This window comes from Haliaeetus albicilla, chromosome 13 (genome assembly GCF_947461875.1).
Source record: "Haliaeetus albicilla chromosome 13, bHalAlb1.1, whole genome shotgun sequence".
NCBI classification, from domain to species: Eukaryota; Metazoa; Chordata; class Aves; order Accipitriformes; family Accipitridae; genus Haliaeetus; species Haliaeetus albicilla.
The window spans coordinates 42,463,468-42,481,909 of record NC_091495.1 but is presented as its reverse complement, the minus strand read 5'-3'; the positions used below and the strand labels follow the sequence as shown (position 1 = coordinate 42,481,909).

Below are 18,442 nucleotides of genomic sequence, written 5' to 3'. Positions count from 1 at the left end.
GAAAACTATGCGCTGTTATGGTTTACCTTAAAAGACCTTGTGAAAAATACTGCAGAGTGGTAAAGTTTGGAGCAAGATCCAGAGTTCTCTGTGGGCTCTCAGTACTATATGCCATACTATATGTGACTTTCTAACTCACAGGAACAGAGTGATACAAAATGGCGTTTCCTTCTGAAATCAGTAAGGAGATGGGATTTACCCCAAATGAGAATGATAAACACATTATTGAAACTAGTGATGAGTAATCTTACACATGGCCACTGAACTCCAATTATATCAGAGGCAGTTTCCTACACTGCAGACAAGCATCCTGTCTAAATTCAGAAGGAAAAAAGAAGCAGAAAAAAACTACCTAACTTTCTTTGGTGCCTTGATATGGTTTGGTCTATTCAGATGTTAAAGCGATGGTTTGTATTTGTATTTATATGATCCTGTTCTGTTCAAGCAACCCCAAAGCAGCATACATTGAAGAATAAACTACTTCAAACACCATGAAGTATTGCAACTTTTGCAGATCTTTCACAGAATTTGAAATAAGAGCTTATTTAGAATATCAGCTCAGTCATGTTTGCTTATGACTAAAGCTTGCATATACCTATGTATATAGCACTGTGCATCTGAGGGCCCCACAGTACAAAGAGTGGTTCTGCCAATTCAACCTCCAGTTGAAATCTTACTCATAAGCTTACTCATAACTTCTTGTCTGTGCCTGGCTCTTCAGAACTACCACAACTCAGATAATACACATTGCTCTGCCAGCCTCTAGCTCTTGATATCTGTAGCTACATTATGCAGGACTGAACCAGCTGGGGAACCTACTGAAAAGAAAACATTCAGAGCAAACTCCTCCAAAAAGTGAAACAAGATGATACAGGCTTCTACCTTGCCAAATTCGAGCGTGGGAATGAGCTTAATAGCCTCAATCTTTGGCTTATGCCGGAGTTTGGGAGTGTGGCTCTTTCAGTGATGAGTGGGCATTTGTATGTCAGCAAACAGCCCTGATTACTTTTGCAGGAGCTAGTTTTGGCTTATTTACACTGTGGGATGGGTGTCATTTCCAGGAAGATCTGGTCATTCTTCCCATTGTCTTTCTGGAAAGAGGTAGCTAGTCTTGGAGAAATGCTGAGTGACACATCAAAGACACTGCCTCACACAGGACTGTAATCTTTCATCTGGATGTTGAATAACAAAGCCTATTGGGTATGAAGAAAAGAGAAAAATTCAAATCAAAAATGAAACACATTCTTTTGGTAGTGATAACTGGAACAACTAATCAAGGGCAGTGGTAAACATCCCTCTGGAGAGGAAAAATGAGCCTGCAGGATCTTGCAGCCTGCAGAAATCAGTGATCTGGGGAGGATCTCTCTGGGTGCAATTTGTCTTTGGGCAAAGAAGACAAAGCATGGTTCAGGACAGGATCTTCCACGATGTAAGCATGACAAGAACACAACACAATGGCTGTTTTCATGTTACATGACTCGGGAAAATTACCCTGTGCAGGGCAGTGATAATGGCTTGAGGAAACAGGAATTACTGTCTGCTGAATATTGTCCTACCTGTGTTTAGTGAGAAATAATTCCCATCCCTGCCATCCCTGTTTGCTAGATTTGCCTCGGCTTCTGAGGCAGATCTCTGACTGTCAATGTTAAAGGCATAACCTTGTAATTCCATCTAGGGTAAATTTTGCTCTGGATTGAGGTATGACTGGGATGCTCCCCTTTATGAGCTGGGTACTCCCTGCTTCAGACACAGAGGTCCAGCAGTTCAAGAGCCAGCTCTGTGCTTTGCTTTTACAGTAACGAGCAGTCTGCTTTGCAGTAGTCCTGCAAGCTGATGAGCATATCACTGGGCTTTTGGCTTTGGAGCTGTTAGTTCCAGGAAAAAGAGCTAATGTTTAGGTTAACTTTTCCATGGCTATTAATGGAAAACCACACAGCAATAGCATGTGCAAAAAGGTTACAATTTTTTTCTCAAGCTCTGCAACCTATCAATAGAACTCTGCTAGCTTAGACTTAATAATGGGTTAAACAATAGCTCCTTATTAGCGCTTGTGCATTTTTGAGTCTGTAGAAAGAAGAATCATTAAGCAAGTGCCTACATAGCAACGTATAGGCGTGCGGGGGGTGACTTGGGAGTCCGCACAGCTAGTTATATTCTCAAGTCTGAAAAGGGAACGTGATCTAGTGTTTAAAGCAGGGGAATTTGAAATCATATCTCCTGGTTTCTGTTCTTTGTTTCAGGAGGAGGTTTCTATTCATGACACTGAAACACCATTGTATGAAATCAGACAATTACCTTAAATGTGAATTTCCTCATCTCTAAAATAGAATCCTAATTCAAAATGAGAGGACCCAGGGGACTTTCCAGAATGATAGACTTTGCTCATGTGCTTCGTGATGTTCATAGTTAATTAGTAGTACCTAGCCTTCCCCATATTACCATTCATCTTGGCTACTCTATAATGAAACAGATTTCATGACTTTCAGTGAACTCACTGGAGGTTTGTGCGGCAGAAGTTGCTCCTCAGTATCCAATTATGAACAAATAATTACGGCTTTGGGTATGTTTTCATTGGATTTGTGCACTCCAAGCAAAGGCCCAGGCTAACTGCTACATTCCTTCTGTTTTTTTTTATATAGCTCTAATAACGCAGCCTTAAGTTAAAAACAGTATTCCTGTGTGCCAGCAATACTTAACGGGCTTTACAGTTCCTCATGAACCTGCTGATGGCTGACGACCAATCATTGGTACGAATGCTGAAATAAATTGCCTTTGTGCTCCCCGTGGTCTGTAAGTCACTGGTGGTACAAGGTGGGATGTAGGCCATGATTTACGAAGTATAGGTGCCTACTGCTTGTAGGGACATACAGGAAGAGGTTCTTCATTACTGGTAGAGTCCTGCACTCCTCTTTGAAAGAGACAGGGCTTTGCACATCCACTTGCCTTGGGCAAGGGGTGGCACACACCACACAGTACCTGCAGGCTTCAGTGGGACACCAGTTACAGCAGAGGTAGGAGGGAGAGCTGAAGCCCTGGCAGCAGAAAACTGTTACATAGAGCAGCAAAAGGCCAGCTGGAGTTACACTAGCGACCCACCGTGGGGTGGTTGCTGCCCTGCCATGCACCACCACGTCTCTCTATGGCTCTTCTGAAATACCTCTAGGTGTTTGGAATTTGTATGTGTATTAACAAAAACAAGATCAAGAAGCAGGGCTCTGCAGTTATTAGAACTTACACATGTGGAATGCCAGGGACAGCTGACCAGAGAGGTGTGGCTCTAATGCTACCAATGTTATGCTTCAACCTGTCTATTGTGTGACACACTGATATGGTATGAGCCACTCTACTGACTGTCCCACTCCTAGATTCACTGTGCCTTTGTCTTCACAACTTCCATCCTAACTCTTCTGTCTGACACTGTGTGCTCTTCTTGCACTTTGTGCAGGATATTTGCCCAGGGTCCTGCAGGTACCACATGCTTTCACATCCAGGATGGGGGCCTGACCAAGGAAAGCCAAGGATTGAATTAAGCTGTAGTTTAAGTCATCCCTTTCTGTGTGTTGGACTACAGGTGAAGCATCTGCTGTCGGTCCTTTTGTTTCTGGGTGGCTTTGCGTGCCTCGCAAGTCTCTGAGGGCCCTCTGATCGCTGATGTAAGACCTAGGGTTCCCCTCACAAGTTCTCAGTGCAGATGGACCCAGAAACAGTCCAAACTTTTCAGCTGGGGCTGCTGCTTATTTTTAGGAATTTATTGCAATCCCACAGGAAACAACGACCTTGCTTTCCCATAAGAAGAGTAAGTCCAGCCCACTGCTGAAAGCTGCATGGGGGGGACACAACACAAATGCAACATCAACATTCACTCAGCAAGAAACATGCATGGGAGAGATGGGTTTTCTAGACATCTGGCACAAGGTGATTCTCTCTGCATCAAAATCCTCTTATTTCTGTTATAGGAGTTTCACTTCCTATGTTTTTACTGATTTCTAAGAACCTAAACACCTACTGAAAAAATTTGCAATGTTTTCTGTGAGAATTTACATACCTAGACAGTTTTCTGCATCTGGTCTCCTGGGTTCTGCAATTCTACCCCCATAGCATAGCATTATTAGCATTGCACTGCTCCAGTAAGGGTTTTACTCCAGTAGTTATTTCATTTGCCCCACAGCTGCAGAACTAGTCACTCCATGCAGAGGAAAGTTTGCACTATGGTGTTCCATTGGCTTGTTTTGCCTTCTGCTCTTTAAAGCAGACTAGGAACCTCTTTTGTTTCTCAGCTCATTGTACTGAAGGCTGCCCTTTCCATGAGCCCCCACACAGGAATATCCTCCAAGCAGAGAGCCTGCCCAGTCCCTCACTGCTCTGAAAATCTCAAGTCAACACTTAAGTAGGCTAATTTCTTGCCTCTATTCAAATCATTCTTTACAGCAAAGCTCAGCACTTGTGACGGTTTCAGTGCTGTACTAAAATCTGGACAAACCCTGTTTCATACAGTTTCTCAGAGGAGCAAAAAGCAGTTTATGCTTGGGGCTAGGGAGGATGCGGGGGGGGAAGAGGAACCAGAGTGGAAACACAAGCACCTACCTTTGTATCAAGAGGGGAAGTGGTACTGAGTTAGGTGGAGAAATCCACATCACTATCTAAGTGCTTTCACCTAGACATCCGTCCTCTGGCAAACAAAAATATATTCTGCAAGTTTTGCACAGTTAGACACACCTGACAGTCTAATTCCCTGTCCCACTAGTCCAAAAGGGTATTGCTCTGACCCAGCAAGAGTTTTGCACTCTCCCCCTCCTATGACCCCATCTCCAGAGGCAGTGCCTGCTCCAGGCTCTAACACATGTGCATGCATGCATGCACATATATATTCAGTTTTGCCTGGAACTCTGCACTGCTCCTTCTTTGCAAGCTGCGTGGGAGATGTGCTGAGGGAGAATGAACTAGCAAGAAAAGTTGTTCCTTGTGGTTAAATGAAGATTTAAATTACATTAACAGATGATTCCAGCTGGTGGTATAGATCCACTGTTTAGCATTCAAATAAATTAATACTGCCACATTGTCTCAGTGTTTCTCATTGTATCTGTCTATACTTGCTCTTGCCCCTTACCTCAAACAAGGCTGAGATTCCAATTTTATTTTACATCTGTACAGGACCTGGCACAATGGGTTTGATTTAAGCTGATGCCTGGAGCATATAAATACACTGCTATGACAAACAAGGAGCAAGGCCCCAGGCTATGTGGCAGCATTGTCCCTCTCTTTTTAGTTCAGATTTAATTTCCTTCCATTTCAGCACTGTGTGGGAGTGAAAGACAATTAGTTATTTCTCAGATAGGTCTTTGCAAGTACACAGCTTTCTCCACAAGACAGGGGAAGTCACGGAAAGGAGACTTTGTTTTCTGAGTTTGAATTTGCCAGAAATAAAAAGACATTCACATTCCTCAAATGGCACAGCAGCCAATGCTAATCTCCTCTGTGAAATACCCAATTGCATGCAGCAGATTAAAGGTTTTCCAGGTTTTCCAAAGCATAAGAAGAGACAGAGAAGAAGGAAATTTCACTGTAATGTCATAATGATTCAGGCTGCTTTTTTCCTCCTCTGCATTTTTTTTTAGACACAATGATCATTGTTCACTCAGCTAAGAATGCTCAGGAGGGCTGTCCCATGAACTGAGTGAGAATCATGGTCTGCTGAAACAGGTCAACTCCTGACACATGTGCCAAAGATGGCATGTGGACAGAATTGGCAAAGCTAGCTCCTGGTTCCCACCGAGTTTCTTCTTGTAACGCCTCAGCTTGCAAAAGAAAAACGAACCATGTAAGAAACACTGCCAGACTTCTACTTCAAACTATCTGAGCATCATACAGGTCTAGAATGTACAGACCTGAATCTCTGTACCATTAGCACCATGTTGTAACCACGTGAACCCACAGGCCACTGTGCAAACCTATACACATACCTGCAAATACAGCTATCCCTGCCCACAGCCATGACTGTTGCTTTAAAATCCTTTAAATTTTATTACCGAGTTTCAGCCTTCATTTTCACAAATGCTTTGGGAAAGGAAATACATTGGATTAGCCTCATTTAGAGGACAGGAAAAGCCTCTGAGAAATGGAAGGTGATTAAGTGGCTTGGTCAAGGTCACTCTGTCTGCCCGTGGCAGAGACTGTAATGACTCTAGGCTTCAACTCCCAGTCTAGTGCCCAAACCTCAGATCTCTCTGCTGCCATATGAGAGTAGCCCACAAATCTCCAGCTCAGTTGGACATCTTAGATCTAGAATTACAATAGCAGGATACAAATTAAAAGAGATATCTATCTCTAGGCTTAAGACTTCCAGACCATTGTTGGCTGGGGTTGGACAGCTGTTTGCTGTCCCCTGTTACACAGATGTAGAGGTAGGCCCCCGGTCATCAGCACTGGAGCGCATGCTCCAGTGATTCTCCAGAAACGTAGTGGGACTTCACATGCAGGAGCAAGTTCTCGCTTTGCAGAATCGGGCCCTTCACAAAAAATGGTCATTTGGGATGAATGGCTGATATAATCCAGAGTGGTCATCTGAACTCCTTAAGCTGCACAAAACATTCACAGCGAAGCCTGAAATCAAGTTAATTTGAGGTTTTGGCATTTCACTGTAATATAAAACCATTAGTGTGATAGTAGGGCAGAGGGAGTTTTGTAAGCTTTTGTTAAAAAACAGTGCTTTTCTGTAGTGAAGATTCATGCAATTTGGCTGTAAACTCATCTTATTTCATACTCTGACTGTTCTGTTTATATAAAGATCAATTTTTTATGTCAGCACATGCATACACACACACACACGCATTCTTCCTTTGTCACTTCTTCCAGTGACAAGTAAAAAGAACAATTGTGATTACTTTAATGGGGATATTTTAAAGTATTTCGTAGCCTCATCCTCTCATCATAACTAACCACAATTTATACCAGAACCATATCACTGAGATCTAACAAGATATGACCTTATGTGATTTCACCAGTAAACTTGCAAAACTATATTAGTTCTGGAAAAAGCTCCTCTCCCTGCATCTTCATTAATTTAGGTAAGATTCATCTTTACACATAATTACACATGGTTTTGTTATACTTTTTCTCCATAATTATACCCAGCTATATCTATATTTACCTATACAAACACAAAACAAAAATTAAATTAATGCAATGCAATAAAAATTTAAAGCATAATTTCCTCCTAGATTGAGATGTTCCTGGCCAAGTCTGAGCTTGAAACACATTTTAATAATCTCCTCATAAATTCCTGACAGAACAATGTTTATCAAGGAAATGCAACTGACACTTCGAAGAGACACTAATTACGTGGATCCTGTGCTTAGTGAGCAATGTGCACAAACAAGCATTCCATGACTCCACGGTAAAAGCTATAAAGTTTTCTAAAAAATATATATATTTTTACATCACCCCTATCTGATGATGTTTTGAATGTAAAAATAACCTCATTAATGCTGACAAGAATGCAAACCTAGTCTCTCGAAAATGTGAGAAGACCACAGGAATCCCATGTGACTCTGACTTCCTTGCCTTATTGGAAACATCTGTGTCTGTTGGTAACTTCAGACCATTTCCAGGTTTGACTCCAAAAAAAAAATTTCACAACCTTTTTGTGCATCTCAGCCTCTCTGGGTGCACTTCAAAACAGGTCCTGAACATCCCTCTCTTTTCCTTTTGCTTTGGAACAAACGATGCGTTTTTAAAAGCCTTCTGCAAACCAGACCAAAGTTTGCTTCATGGTTTGCTCTGGCAAATGCGGCCAGTTGTTGCAGATACAACATACTGATCAGGACCTGTTGCTGATATTGACAGCCATAGCTTTCACAGAGCTACAGTGGTCAAAGTCAGGTAAGACTCTGGCTCAGACTGCTGCCACGCTATGGGCTGGCATCTTTTCTGGCATTTCTCCTTGAAGAGGTCTCAGCTCTCTGTTGCCCAGAAACATCTAACTCTGTAACCAGCACTTACTAGTCAGTTATTTCTGTAACTGTATCTTTTGCAGTGAAGACACAGTCCTAGAACAAGGCATCTCAACCTTGATTAGAGGGTTCAGCGCATGAACAGACAATAGGCAAAGACATGAGAAATGAGGTCACACAGAGGAGGAGGACTGGCATCTAAGCCACAGTCCCCACATTATTCACTGCAATGTATATAAATTGCAAATTTATTAGTCATTACTACCCTCGAACCAATGTCTTGTTACAGACTAATGTGAACTTCAGGGCAGGGGGTGTCTTCCTTGACAATTTGTATGGTACCTAGGAAGCTGCGTGGGCTACAGCAAATAAACAGTAACAATTAGTCAACACAAGGTTTGAAGCTGAATCCATGTTTCGTTCTGCGCAAGTGATCTTTTTGAACAGCTCAGCTAATGTGCTGGCAGTGGATAAAGTAACTGATTATAGCAAGGGATTGCTTATATATGAAAATGATGTAACCCTGGGATTAAGTCCAATTCTTTTTCAGGCTCCAAAGCAAACAGATATGCCTTTCAGTTATTTTTCATCTGGCTTTGCTTTTTTATGTTGGACCAGTGGGTGAACTAGGGTGCCCATTTGACACCACCAAGAGTCTGAAAACTGCTTCCGTCTTTTCTTCAGGAAAGAGACGGAAAGAGGTACAAATTGCTTTCAAAACAGCTCCTCCTTGTAATTTTTAGGAATATCATATGGTCAAAGGCTCCCATTTGCAAATTTCAGGCTACTCTTTACTAGCCATAAATTTTGCCTGCAAGGGTTTGAATATTTGTCTAGCCTGAGAATGCATCATGTGGTGGGTTTTTAATCTGGTGGCTCCATTTGAGGCTGCTGGTTACTGTACGATGCTTTGCTAATCACTGGTTCTCTCATTCCCAGGGCATGTCCATCCTGTAAAGACTGCTACAGCTGGCAGTTTGTATGTAGCTGGCAGCATGGGCATGCTAGTTTGCTGCTAAGCCTCTCTGGAGTATTTATTCAGCTTGAGTTGTGAAGTCTGCACCGAGTGACTGCACGGTACGATTGAAACTGAGCTAGTTAGTCTGAAACTCCTCTGGGTGACTGCCAAATAGACAAACCAGAGTGCCCAGCCCAGCCTCCACTGCCTAGCATTCCTACAGAGGACCTGGGATAAGAGTGATGGGTGGCCTGGTCCCCTGTGGCGCAGCAGACAGCATGCACCACAGCACGCTGTGAAAGGATGGCATTGGGATCAAGTTAGGCAGTCAGGAAAAAGCTGGAAAGCTGAAGGTGCCCTGCCTTGTGCAGCAATACCTCAAAGCCCTGCATCTGACTGCCTGAAGCTTCCTGTCTTCTGCAATTGGCAAGGCTGGGTTTACGCCAGTGCATCAGGGCTGGAGTTTCAAACCAGCTGTGCCTCCACTTTAAAACCACATGACTGGCTTCGAGTTGTCAGTACCAGCTCTGATGGGCCCCCTTTGCTGATGAGCTGGGTAGAGCACTCCTTTAACTACGCTTCCCAGTAGAACAGAATCAAATCCAGATTTGCCAGTGGACAGCTATGAAAGCCCGCAGACCTGCCACTGAAGGTTTTGCAACCTGGTGAGGACCAAGTCTGTCCTTGCTCTGCCCCTGGTCCACATTGCCTGGTCCAAAAGAGCTATTCGGAATCACAAGGAGAGGCCACAGGAATTTATAGCTGAGCTCACCACTGCCAAAACAACTCTTACAGCTCTACCCTGCTGGCTAATCTTTAGTGCTGGCAAACCCCACACCAGAAACACGTGGCTGGAAGAGCATCTAGGGGTGTGCGTGTGAATGTGCAGGGTTGCCTGGGTGTGAATGTTCTCCACAGTGCTGTTCTTCAGCATGTCCTGCACTAGGAAGATCTAAACCTGTTGGATATAGCCAGTTGGCCTCAGTCTGCATGCCAGGTCAAGGAGGTGACATGCCATATCTCAGAGCACTGTGTCAAAAGACACCCTCCTCACACTAGCTGTCAGCCATCAGACATACCATGTGCTTGGTGTGTATGTACACCAAGTACAGGTGTGCTTGGTGTATAAATGTGCCTGCTAAGTGACCCAGTGCACAGGCCATGCATCCATCACAAAAGCGGTCCTGTCTTTGGACAGCAAAGGGTTGAAATGCTGTTGCTCTGAGTGTTGTTGCAAGCTGGAGAGATGCCAAGAACTATGTCCCAGGTTGGATGAAGGAAATGATGAACAGGTTATTAAACTTACATTATCAAACATCCACTTCAGAGGAAGGGCTGTGTTTATAAGTAATCCAGAGGCCCTCTCATTGTGATACTGGTGAAAAGTGTCCAAGCTAATGGCAGGGATTGGATCCAAGCTCATCAAAACCAGCCTGGACTTCCCTGGCAGGGGATTCTGGCCACACAGTTGTTTTCATGGGTAGAAATTTCCCATCATTTCAGTGCAACACATCCAATGCTTTTCTTTTGCAACACTGTCCTACAGACACAGGTTTCGTTTCACAAAATATTTTCTGTGGAATTGCTCCTTTTCCTCGACATTTTTTCTTGCAAGGAAAGCAAACTGTTCACACTGACTCAGGACTATCTGCATTGAAGGCACTGACAGCTGCAGTCAACACTGGCAGATATTTCCATGCTGCTGTCCCCATCAATTCAGCACTGACCTTCCCACTGGGTTTCCAATCACACCAACACACTAACGTGTTTTATGAGATAATATTTGATGTTTGCTGACCTAGGAGAAGCCACTAGCCTTAAGGTAACCTGAATCATGCAGCCTTTGTATCCTAAGGTTTGGACATGCATTTAAATTTCTCTTAGAAGAACAGTGCCACAGAGAAGAATAGAGGGAGGTTGGCAGGGATCAAATAGGGCTTAGAGTTTCCTTGTTTTGTGAGGTGCAAATTCTTCAACCATTTTTGCAATCTTTTGCTTTTCTTTCTGACTAGTTTGTCTCCCAAGGCACAATTGTAGATTGTGGTAGTTCAGTTAACAGTAATATTGCCTCATTCCCTCCCAGCCCCTTTCACAGAAGCCTCTAAATGTTGTAAAGCCAACCTTCCTAATGCCCAGCTCTGGTAAAATCACTTTCTACATCTACAAAGGAGAAAGTGAAGTATGACAGACTAAAACCAGCATCCAAATCATGGGGAATGTCTAGAGCAAGATGGGAGATGACTCAGAAATCTCAAAGCTGAGGCCAGTGCTTGAAAGCTAGATTCTTCTCCCTACTTTAAATCTGGTGTAGGGAAACAAGCCCCACATTTTTGCTGAACAGGGAAGGGGAAAACCCTGCCTAATTCTGCCATTTCAGCTGTGTAAACTAATGAATGTCATTTCAGTGTTTTACAGTGAGTTCTCGTATTGGTTTTGCCTGTACTGTTGGGAGTGACATCACCAGGTAGTTATGTCACTACTGCAAAGGAATAAACATAAACTGCTCACTTAAGTCTGAAAGTGATTAAAAACATCAAGAGGGTCACACGTCATTCAGGCTCATAGTTTTGTTTACATGAAGGAAAACTAACATTCTAAGAGCAGTCTACCATCACAGAAAGTCCAAGAAGCACTTCATATCTACACAGGAAAGTGCCCAAATATTGCAAGTCTTCCAGGAATCAGCTGGAGAGAAACAGGTATTTTAGCAGCTATAAGCCTCAGTGCGTTTTCAGCGAGCTTCTCTTTCACACTAAATTATACTTGCACCGAAGTCAGAGATCCTTTATAGCACAGCAGAATCATAAAGAGCTTTATTTACTTCGAGGCTGGATCATAGAACACCTGTATGGGCTAATTCTACTATTACTTATGCTGGCAGGACACAGAACTGCATGTCTAAGAGATACATCACCAAAAAGGGATGGAGCCTGCTGTCAGTTGCACTAATATAAATTGCTGTTAACTATATCAGCTTCAGTTAAACTGCTCTGGATTTTCCCTAGCATAAATAGAAGTGACATCTTTCATGTAAATAATCTTAGCTTGTCAAGTCAAAAAAATTATTCATAGAATAGGCATTCTTCAAACCCTGACTTCTGTGGGAAAATTGCCAGGCATTAGCAAATCTGTATGTTACGAACTTTTCTCCCAGAAATCAATGTCACACTCAGTGAAGAAATTTTAGCAAATCTTCCCCCTAAAGGAATAAAATATTATACCTTTTTATTCACAAAACTTCATTGGTCCTGCATTCAATGGAAAACCTTACAGGGAGCCAAATTTTACAGAACTATGATTCTCCACCAAAAAATTACGTTTTGTTTCATGTGCAGTTGAGTTTCTTGAAGCCTTCAGAGTGCTACACAGTTACTTACACTTTGGGCCAAATATATTCCTGAAGCAACTCCAAGCTCCTTTGTTGATTTATGTCAGGGATGTGTAAACTGACCACATAAGACATTAATGTAACTGACATTTTTCACCATGAGGTGAATATGGACAGGAGCTCAGAGAGATGTTGAATCTCCACCCTTGGATTGGGAACAACCCTGGGCAACTGGGTGTAACTATCTAAATTGCAAGGAGTTAGGGGATGTCTTATGGCTACCATGGGGATTTCAATTCACCCACGTTGTGTACCTTGATCACAGACTAAATTGGCAAAGCTCAGGTGCACCTCTCACTCTCCCTTCCCAGCTGCAAGTCCCTGCGTGTCTGCTGGGTGCTTAGAGCTGAACGCAACATATGAGTGTGTGTTGGCCACTCCACTGCTCAGCTAGGTACCTCTAGAGATACTCAGGGATAACTGTCCTGAAATGCTTTAGGCAGCACCTAGACATTTAATTCCACTGAGTAGGAGGAGATTAGTACCTTGGAGATGAGTGGTAGCTCTATAGTATCCTGCTGTCATAGATGGTATCATTCCTGTAAAGTGACGTTAGTCCATTCACTTCAACGGCTTCTGTTTCCACCCATAAGCGCACATTAACAGATAGAAATTTGCACAAATCCAGTTTTTACTAGAAATATATGGGAATACTTCTCCCTCTCACACAACAGTCCAAACCTCATTCTCAAAATTTGCTTTGTGAAAGTGCTCATGAAGTTTAAATTTATGTAGCAAAGTGTATATATATATTTATGTGTATGTTCAGAGTGTTATTCCAGAATGTAAGATTTTAATGAAGGGCTCTTCAATGGGTATTTCTGTCACTGCACCTGGACAGTTTTCATACTTGAAACTGTATCAGTCAAACTGCATGAACTGCAGTTGCAAACAGAGCTGATGGACATGACTGAATTTTTGTTTCTAAGCTGTCATGAGTATCTGCCTTCAGTCCCGTAGGTAAAGGCGGTCAGAAACTTTAGAGGGATTTTATTTTTCCCTAGCTGTAAAAAAAAAAAAAAAAAAAAGTTTTCTTTTGAGGCACAGTACCTTGTCTCCTGGCTGTGGGCGCATCACAGATACACGGTCATAACCTTTCCGCAGCAAGACCCAGAGAGCATCCAATTTCCCCTGCAATCAAAAGAAACACAGTGTTATCTTCTGTGCAAGAATAAATGCACTGTGCAAAGTGCAGTGCAGGGACAACGCAGCTTAGACCTACACATTTTTTACTTAATCATTTCCTGTGCCTATACAAGATGCTGGAGAGCAATATTTTCTCTCACAGAAACTCACTCCAAACTTTCTGCAAGTGCAAAGGAAGAGGCTTTTGGATGAGCAATAAGCAGGTGTGTCTGACAGCCAACAGTATTCATGTGTCTAGCCTTTACATATTCTTCTGAAAAATCTCCAAAGGTAATAGGTGACTTAGAGACCTCCTGTGCTGAGAGAGAGTCTAATACCTACTCAGCTCCTGACATCATTGCTAGCAAAATGCTAAATCAATGCAGAAAGCGGTCAGGTGACTTTATATGATGCATTTCCTAACTATTCAGCCTCCTCCTTTGGCTGGTTGAGTGGCTTGCCTCTAGCTCTGGGTGACCACTGTGACATACTAGAAATAAAAAACCTGCCTCTCCACACAGCCAAGAGAGCTGAGTCACAGCTAGGTGCTGCGTAACAACCCACTTAATCTTTCATGTCAGCTATGTGTTAGCAAGAGAGTGACAGGTTACTGGGTCTCACACAAACTCCCCAGTCCCACCCCTATATGTCAGTTAATATTTGCACCTTTTCCAGGTAATAACACACATCTTTCAAAGTCCTCCATTCCTATGAGCTCAGTGTCAGCTGCCCTACAGATGCCACTCTCAACACATTGCACTTGTTTTGACAAGATGTTCGCCTCACTGTGTGGTCTCATACCCAACAGCCTGTACCCAAATGCACATGTGTGCACGTGCACAGAGCCAGAAGGGTTTTGCTGAAAACCCAATGTGTTGAAATCTCTTGTTGACAGAAAGTTTGGTTGAGATGTGGGGTTGGGCCCTCCTTGCCGTTCCCACAATGCTTCTCTGCAATGCAACAAAGCGTTCATTCCTGATTGAAATTCAGCAGTGACACAAAATGCCAAGCCTGTGGTTATTTTCCAAATGAGCTGAATGAGGCCAGAAGGAGCAGCACAGGGCTCTGCAATATAGAAATATCCACTGAATCATCTGCTCTGAAACATACATCTGCTGCTGAAGGATTCCCTGCTATATACCCATTCTAATTGGCCAGGGTTTCACTTTCAAAATGAATTCAGCTTCTGCGAGATATGCAGAAGGGTTTACATGAGTGCAGCATGTTGGCTCAGTGGAATGCTACAGATGTATTACAAGCTAAAGATTAATTTATCAAACTCTCTTCACGTTAACTTCATTTGACTCTTGGTCTGTTAAGTGCATGATAACCAGAAATGGGTAAAAGTTTCTTGAGAAGGTTAACAACAGACAGTATTTATTAAGCTTTCCATTAGTATTGTTCTGAATGCTACAAATGCTATGATATTAGAGCAGGCATCATGAGTGAAACTCCCACCAGTAATAGTAAACTTTATTGTATCTGTAGAGATGGAGACAAGCTACTCAGAACGTACAAAGCTGTCCCTTGGTACAAAATGATTTCCTGCAGTTGAGAGGATCAAACCCAGAGACCTAGCTACCCCTGGCTGGACTCAGAAACTCATGTATGATTGCTACCTCTTTCCTGGAAATAAAGGCTACAAAAATTTTACGATAGCAGAATTGTCTCATATAACTATAATGGGACAAAATTAAGCAAATGGAAGTGTAAGCTGAATATTGCAGTGATGGTGGGAAAAGAGCAAGTAGCTTCATTAACAGTAAGGAAGCTTGCTTTTCTGAGAGCTTGGGTCTCGTAGCTGATAGTAAACTTCAGCGTCTGTGGCGGTGAGACCTTCCTGACAGCCAGGGTATTTGTAAGGTCTTTCTATGACCTGGTTCTCTGCTATCTAATTAAAGACCCAAAGCACTCAATGTATACTCTTCCTTTCAGGGGGACACAGAGGCTTTCTCTTCCCTTTTCAAGAAACCAGTAGGGTCATAATCCTCTTTGAGACCTATATTGCTCAACCGGTGTGTTGAGCCAATGGTTCAAAGCTTATTTGGGAGTTGGAGGGACACATGGGTGGAGACAGAGAGACACACAGAATGACTGCATAGATCTTGTTTCCATAGGATACTGGAGAAAAGACTTCCTACGGTGAGAGCCAGGAAAGCCTGTAATTCTCAAAGGAAGAAGCAAGAAATTCCTCTGTCAGACTCTTCGGCATTTAGACAGCACAACCTCTTAGACCTGAGGAAAGCCATCCCTGTCTATCCCAATCCATCTTTCCCCCTACATCAGAGCTGGTTGAAGCTCTTGATCTCCTGTCCCCTCTGACAACTTAAGAAATAAGTAGCTTTTTCTTCCATTTCTCCTTTAGGAAAACAGAGGGAAAATTACAACTTTCCATGGAACAAGAAAGTCCTTTTTACTCTGCAGTCCTAATTTCCAAGAGCCTACCAAGATTTCTTGGGAAAAGCCAAGAGCTCCATCTTTGAGAGTCTCAGTGGAGCTTCAGGGTCTGCCTGAGACATCTGGGTGGAAGAGAGGGAGAGTGGATCATGGAAAGGATGATGTTGGTTGAAGAAATGAAAATGGCAATGCATTCACTTGGAAATATAAACGTGGGTGGGCTGTGTCTCTGTATTTGGGAACTCCTTTGCAACTGAAGCACAAGGTCGCTTGGAGGAAAAAAAGGTCTGGAGGCAAATAAAGCTTTGAGTTCTACTAGACATGAAGTTCAGAAAGGAGAAACAATAAGGGCAGATGACGAATGAAGGAGGGCATAGTTTCAGCCATTGCTTTAACATGAATGCATTCTCTTCCTGGATTAATGGTTAATTCACCGCTGTATTGACCCTGGTCTAGTGACTGACCTGACACCTAGAGTGCTCCTAAGACCTGGTATCTGGTGGTGTCAGTTAGAGGCAGTTTTGTAAGCTGCCTATAAATCCAAGCTGCTCTTGGGCCTCTTCTAGCAAGGAAGCTGTGCCATGTCAGCTTTGTAAATAAAGACAGGAGGGACAAAGGCTAGAAAATATGCCAGGAACACATGGCTTAGTAAATGCTTCAGTAGCCTCCACTTAGGAGTCACCTGAGGTTTCTTCCTGAGAGCACCAGTTGTTGCTTCAACCTCAGCCTTGAGGCAGGTCCTGTATGTGAGTTTTTGTGGGTGAACAGTGAGTTTAGCCTTGTCTTGTGGTCCCTTCTGCATTGTTTTTTAGAGGCTGGTCCTTTTGAAGTCAAACAAGCACTATAAATGCTCTGAGAAGGTGGAAAGGAGAGGTAGCTAGGTAGACAGGTAGATAAAAGCAGAGGTAGAAATAGAGATAGGAAGAAAGCTGCTAACCAAACCAAAGCATACAGAGCTGTGTGGCTGGCTGTAGGAGGGAGCATGCCCCAAACCAAATTAAAACGAAAGGCACGGTCCTTTACAATCCTTCACTTGCATCTATGATCTGTGCAGCCCTTTTCTCTGTCAGATGAACTGAGGATTTGGCAAGTTTCTTAAGAAGTTTTCAGACTTGTCATTCTCATTGGATTATTTGCACTGACTTTTCAAACTGTTGAAATGATACTTTAAAAGCAGGATAATCCAGTTGGTATTGTGCTAAGAAGTAGCAGCAGCAAATAATAATAATAATAATAACAACAACAATAATAATAATAATAATAATAATCACAATCTGTTAAGTGTCAGTAGCCACACTGGCAGCAAATAAATCTCTGGAGCATTTCAAAAGGCAATCTATCCACTCTCAGCTGTCTACCTACCTTATAAACGCAACTCTGGGAAGAGTAACAAAGAGATGGAAGAAAAACTCTGTCAGATAAACTGGCAAAAAGGCAGAACATTCTAAGTAGAAAGCCTGGCACTTGTGCTGCATGGAGAAAAGGAGGCTTGTTGGCCAGCAAGATGACTGGCCCTAAAATGTGAATTTCCTGGCTCTTTGTCAGATTCAAGCTACCTTGGTTCCCTGTTCCTGAGATTTAATTCCTTGCCCTCCTCTTTTACCAATGACTTTTTTAAAGTAGTTTGTTACATGCATTTTATCTACCTTCCGAAGAGGTGTTTCAACAAGTCCAGTGGAGTGGGTAGAAGTTTAACATCTGCTTTAACCAAAAGAGCCAAGTGCACTTGGAGCATGAGGATGAGGGAAAATTTAAGCTGAGTATCAGGAGACATTTCCTATGGGTGAGGTCTGGTAGACTGTGAAATATTCCCCCCTGAAAAGTGGTGGAAGCCTCTATGTTATTTTAAAAACCAGACTGGAAAAAGCAGTGAAGGATAGATTCGAATTAGCAGTCCTGCTTTGGCTGAGAGTACAGACCCAATGACCTAATAGGCTACCCCTCCTCGCCTCCCTCTGCCTGTTATGACTCTGTGATAGCTTCCCTGCATAACACAATGCAAACTTATATTCGTATGCTCACATCTTCAGGACAAGAGCTTCTGCCAAGAGTGCTGATGAATTTTGCCAATTTTGCTAATTCCTTACTGCACAGGAAGAGTAATAGCAGGACCCCTGATCTCCCCTCTTTCTGATGAGTGCTCATGACTGTACATGGGGAAAGTGTTGGATGCAGTTATCCCATCTGCATACACTGTCTTTTTGGGTGCAGTTCAGTAAGGGGTGTGGTGGCAATTAATAATTAGGTAAATTCTTGTCTACAGACAGACTCAGGCTGCTAAATACTATCCAGATGGGGAACACCCCAAAGTTCTGGGAGCATTTGGATATGGGGTCTTGGATTGGAACTGCCCTTATACTGTATACAATTTGAACGGTAGATAAGACGGATATTTTTAAAAGAAATAAGAATATACATCACCCATGAGATACTCCTAATATTTGTAGGCCCCCTTATAACTGAATTCTTGCTGTTACGAAGCAAAAGCTGTTCCTAGTCAGAACTGAACTTGAACCCTACATACATTGAATCTTTTCTCCAAGCCTCTCTTGAACATTGGAGAATTTCCAGCTGGGACACAGATCTGCAACAAACTTGACTCCTCTGTTCAGAACTGATTTCCTA

The 18,442-nt window shown here is 42.8% G+C and overlaps 1 protein-coding gene across 1 annotated transcript in view; it reads right to left on the bottom strand.

Annotated features, from left to right (window-relative positions):
- Positions 1–18,442, bottom strand: part of ANTXR1 (ANTXR cell adhesion molecule 1) — a 113,062-nt gene that overhangs the window by 11,450 nt on the left and 83,170 nt on the right. Inside the window, exon 17 of the mRNA XM_069801186.1 lies at positions 13,346–13,426. Coding sequence (XP_069657287.1) covers positions 13,346–13,426 — 81 coding nt within the window. The remainder of the gene's footprint in view (positions 1–13,345; positions 13,427–18,442) is intronic.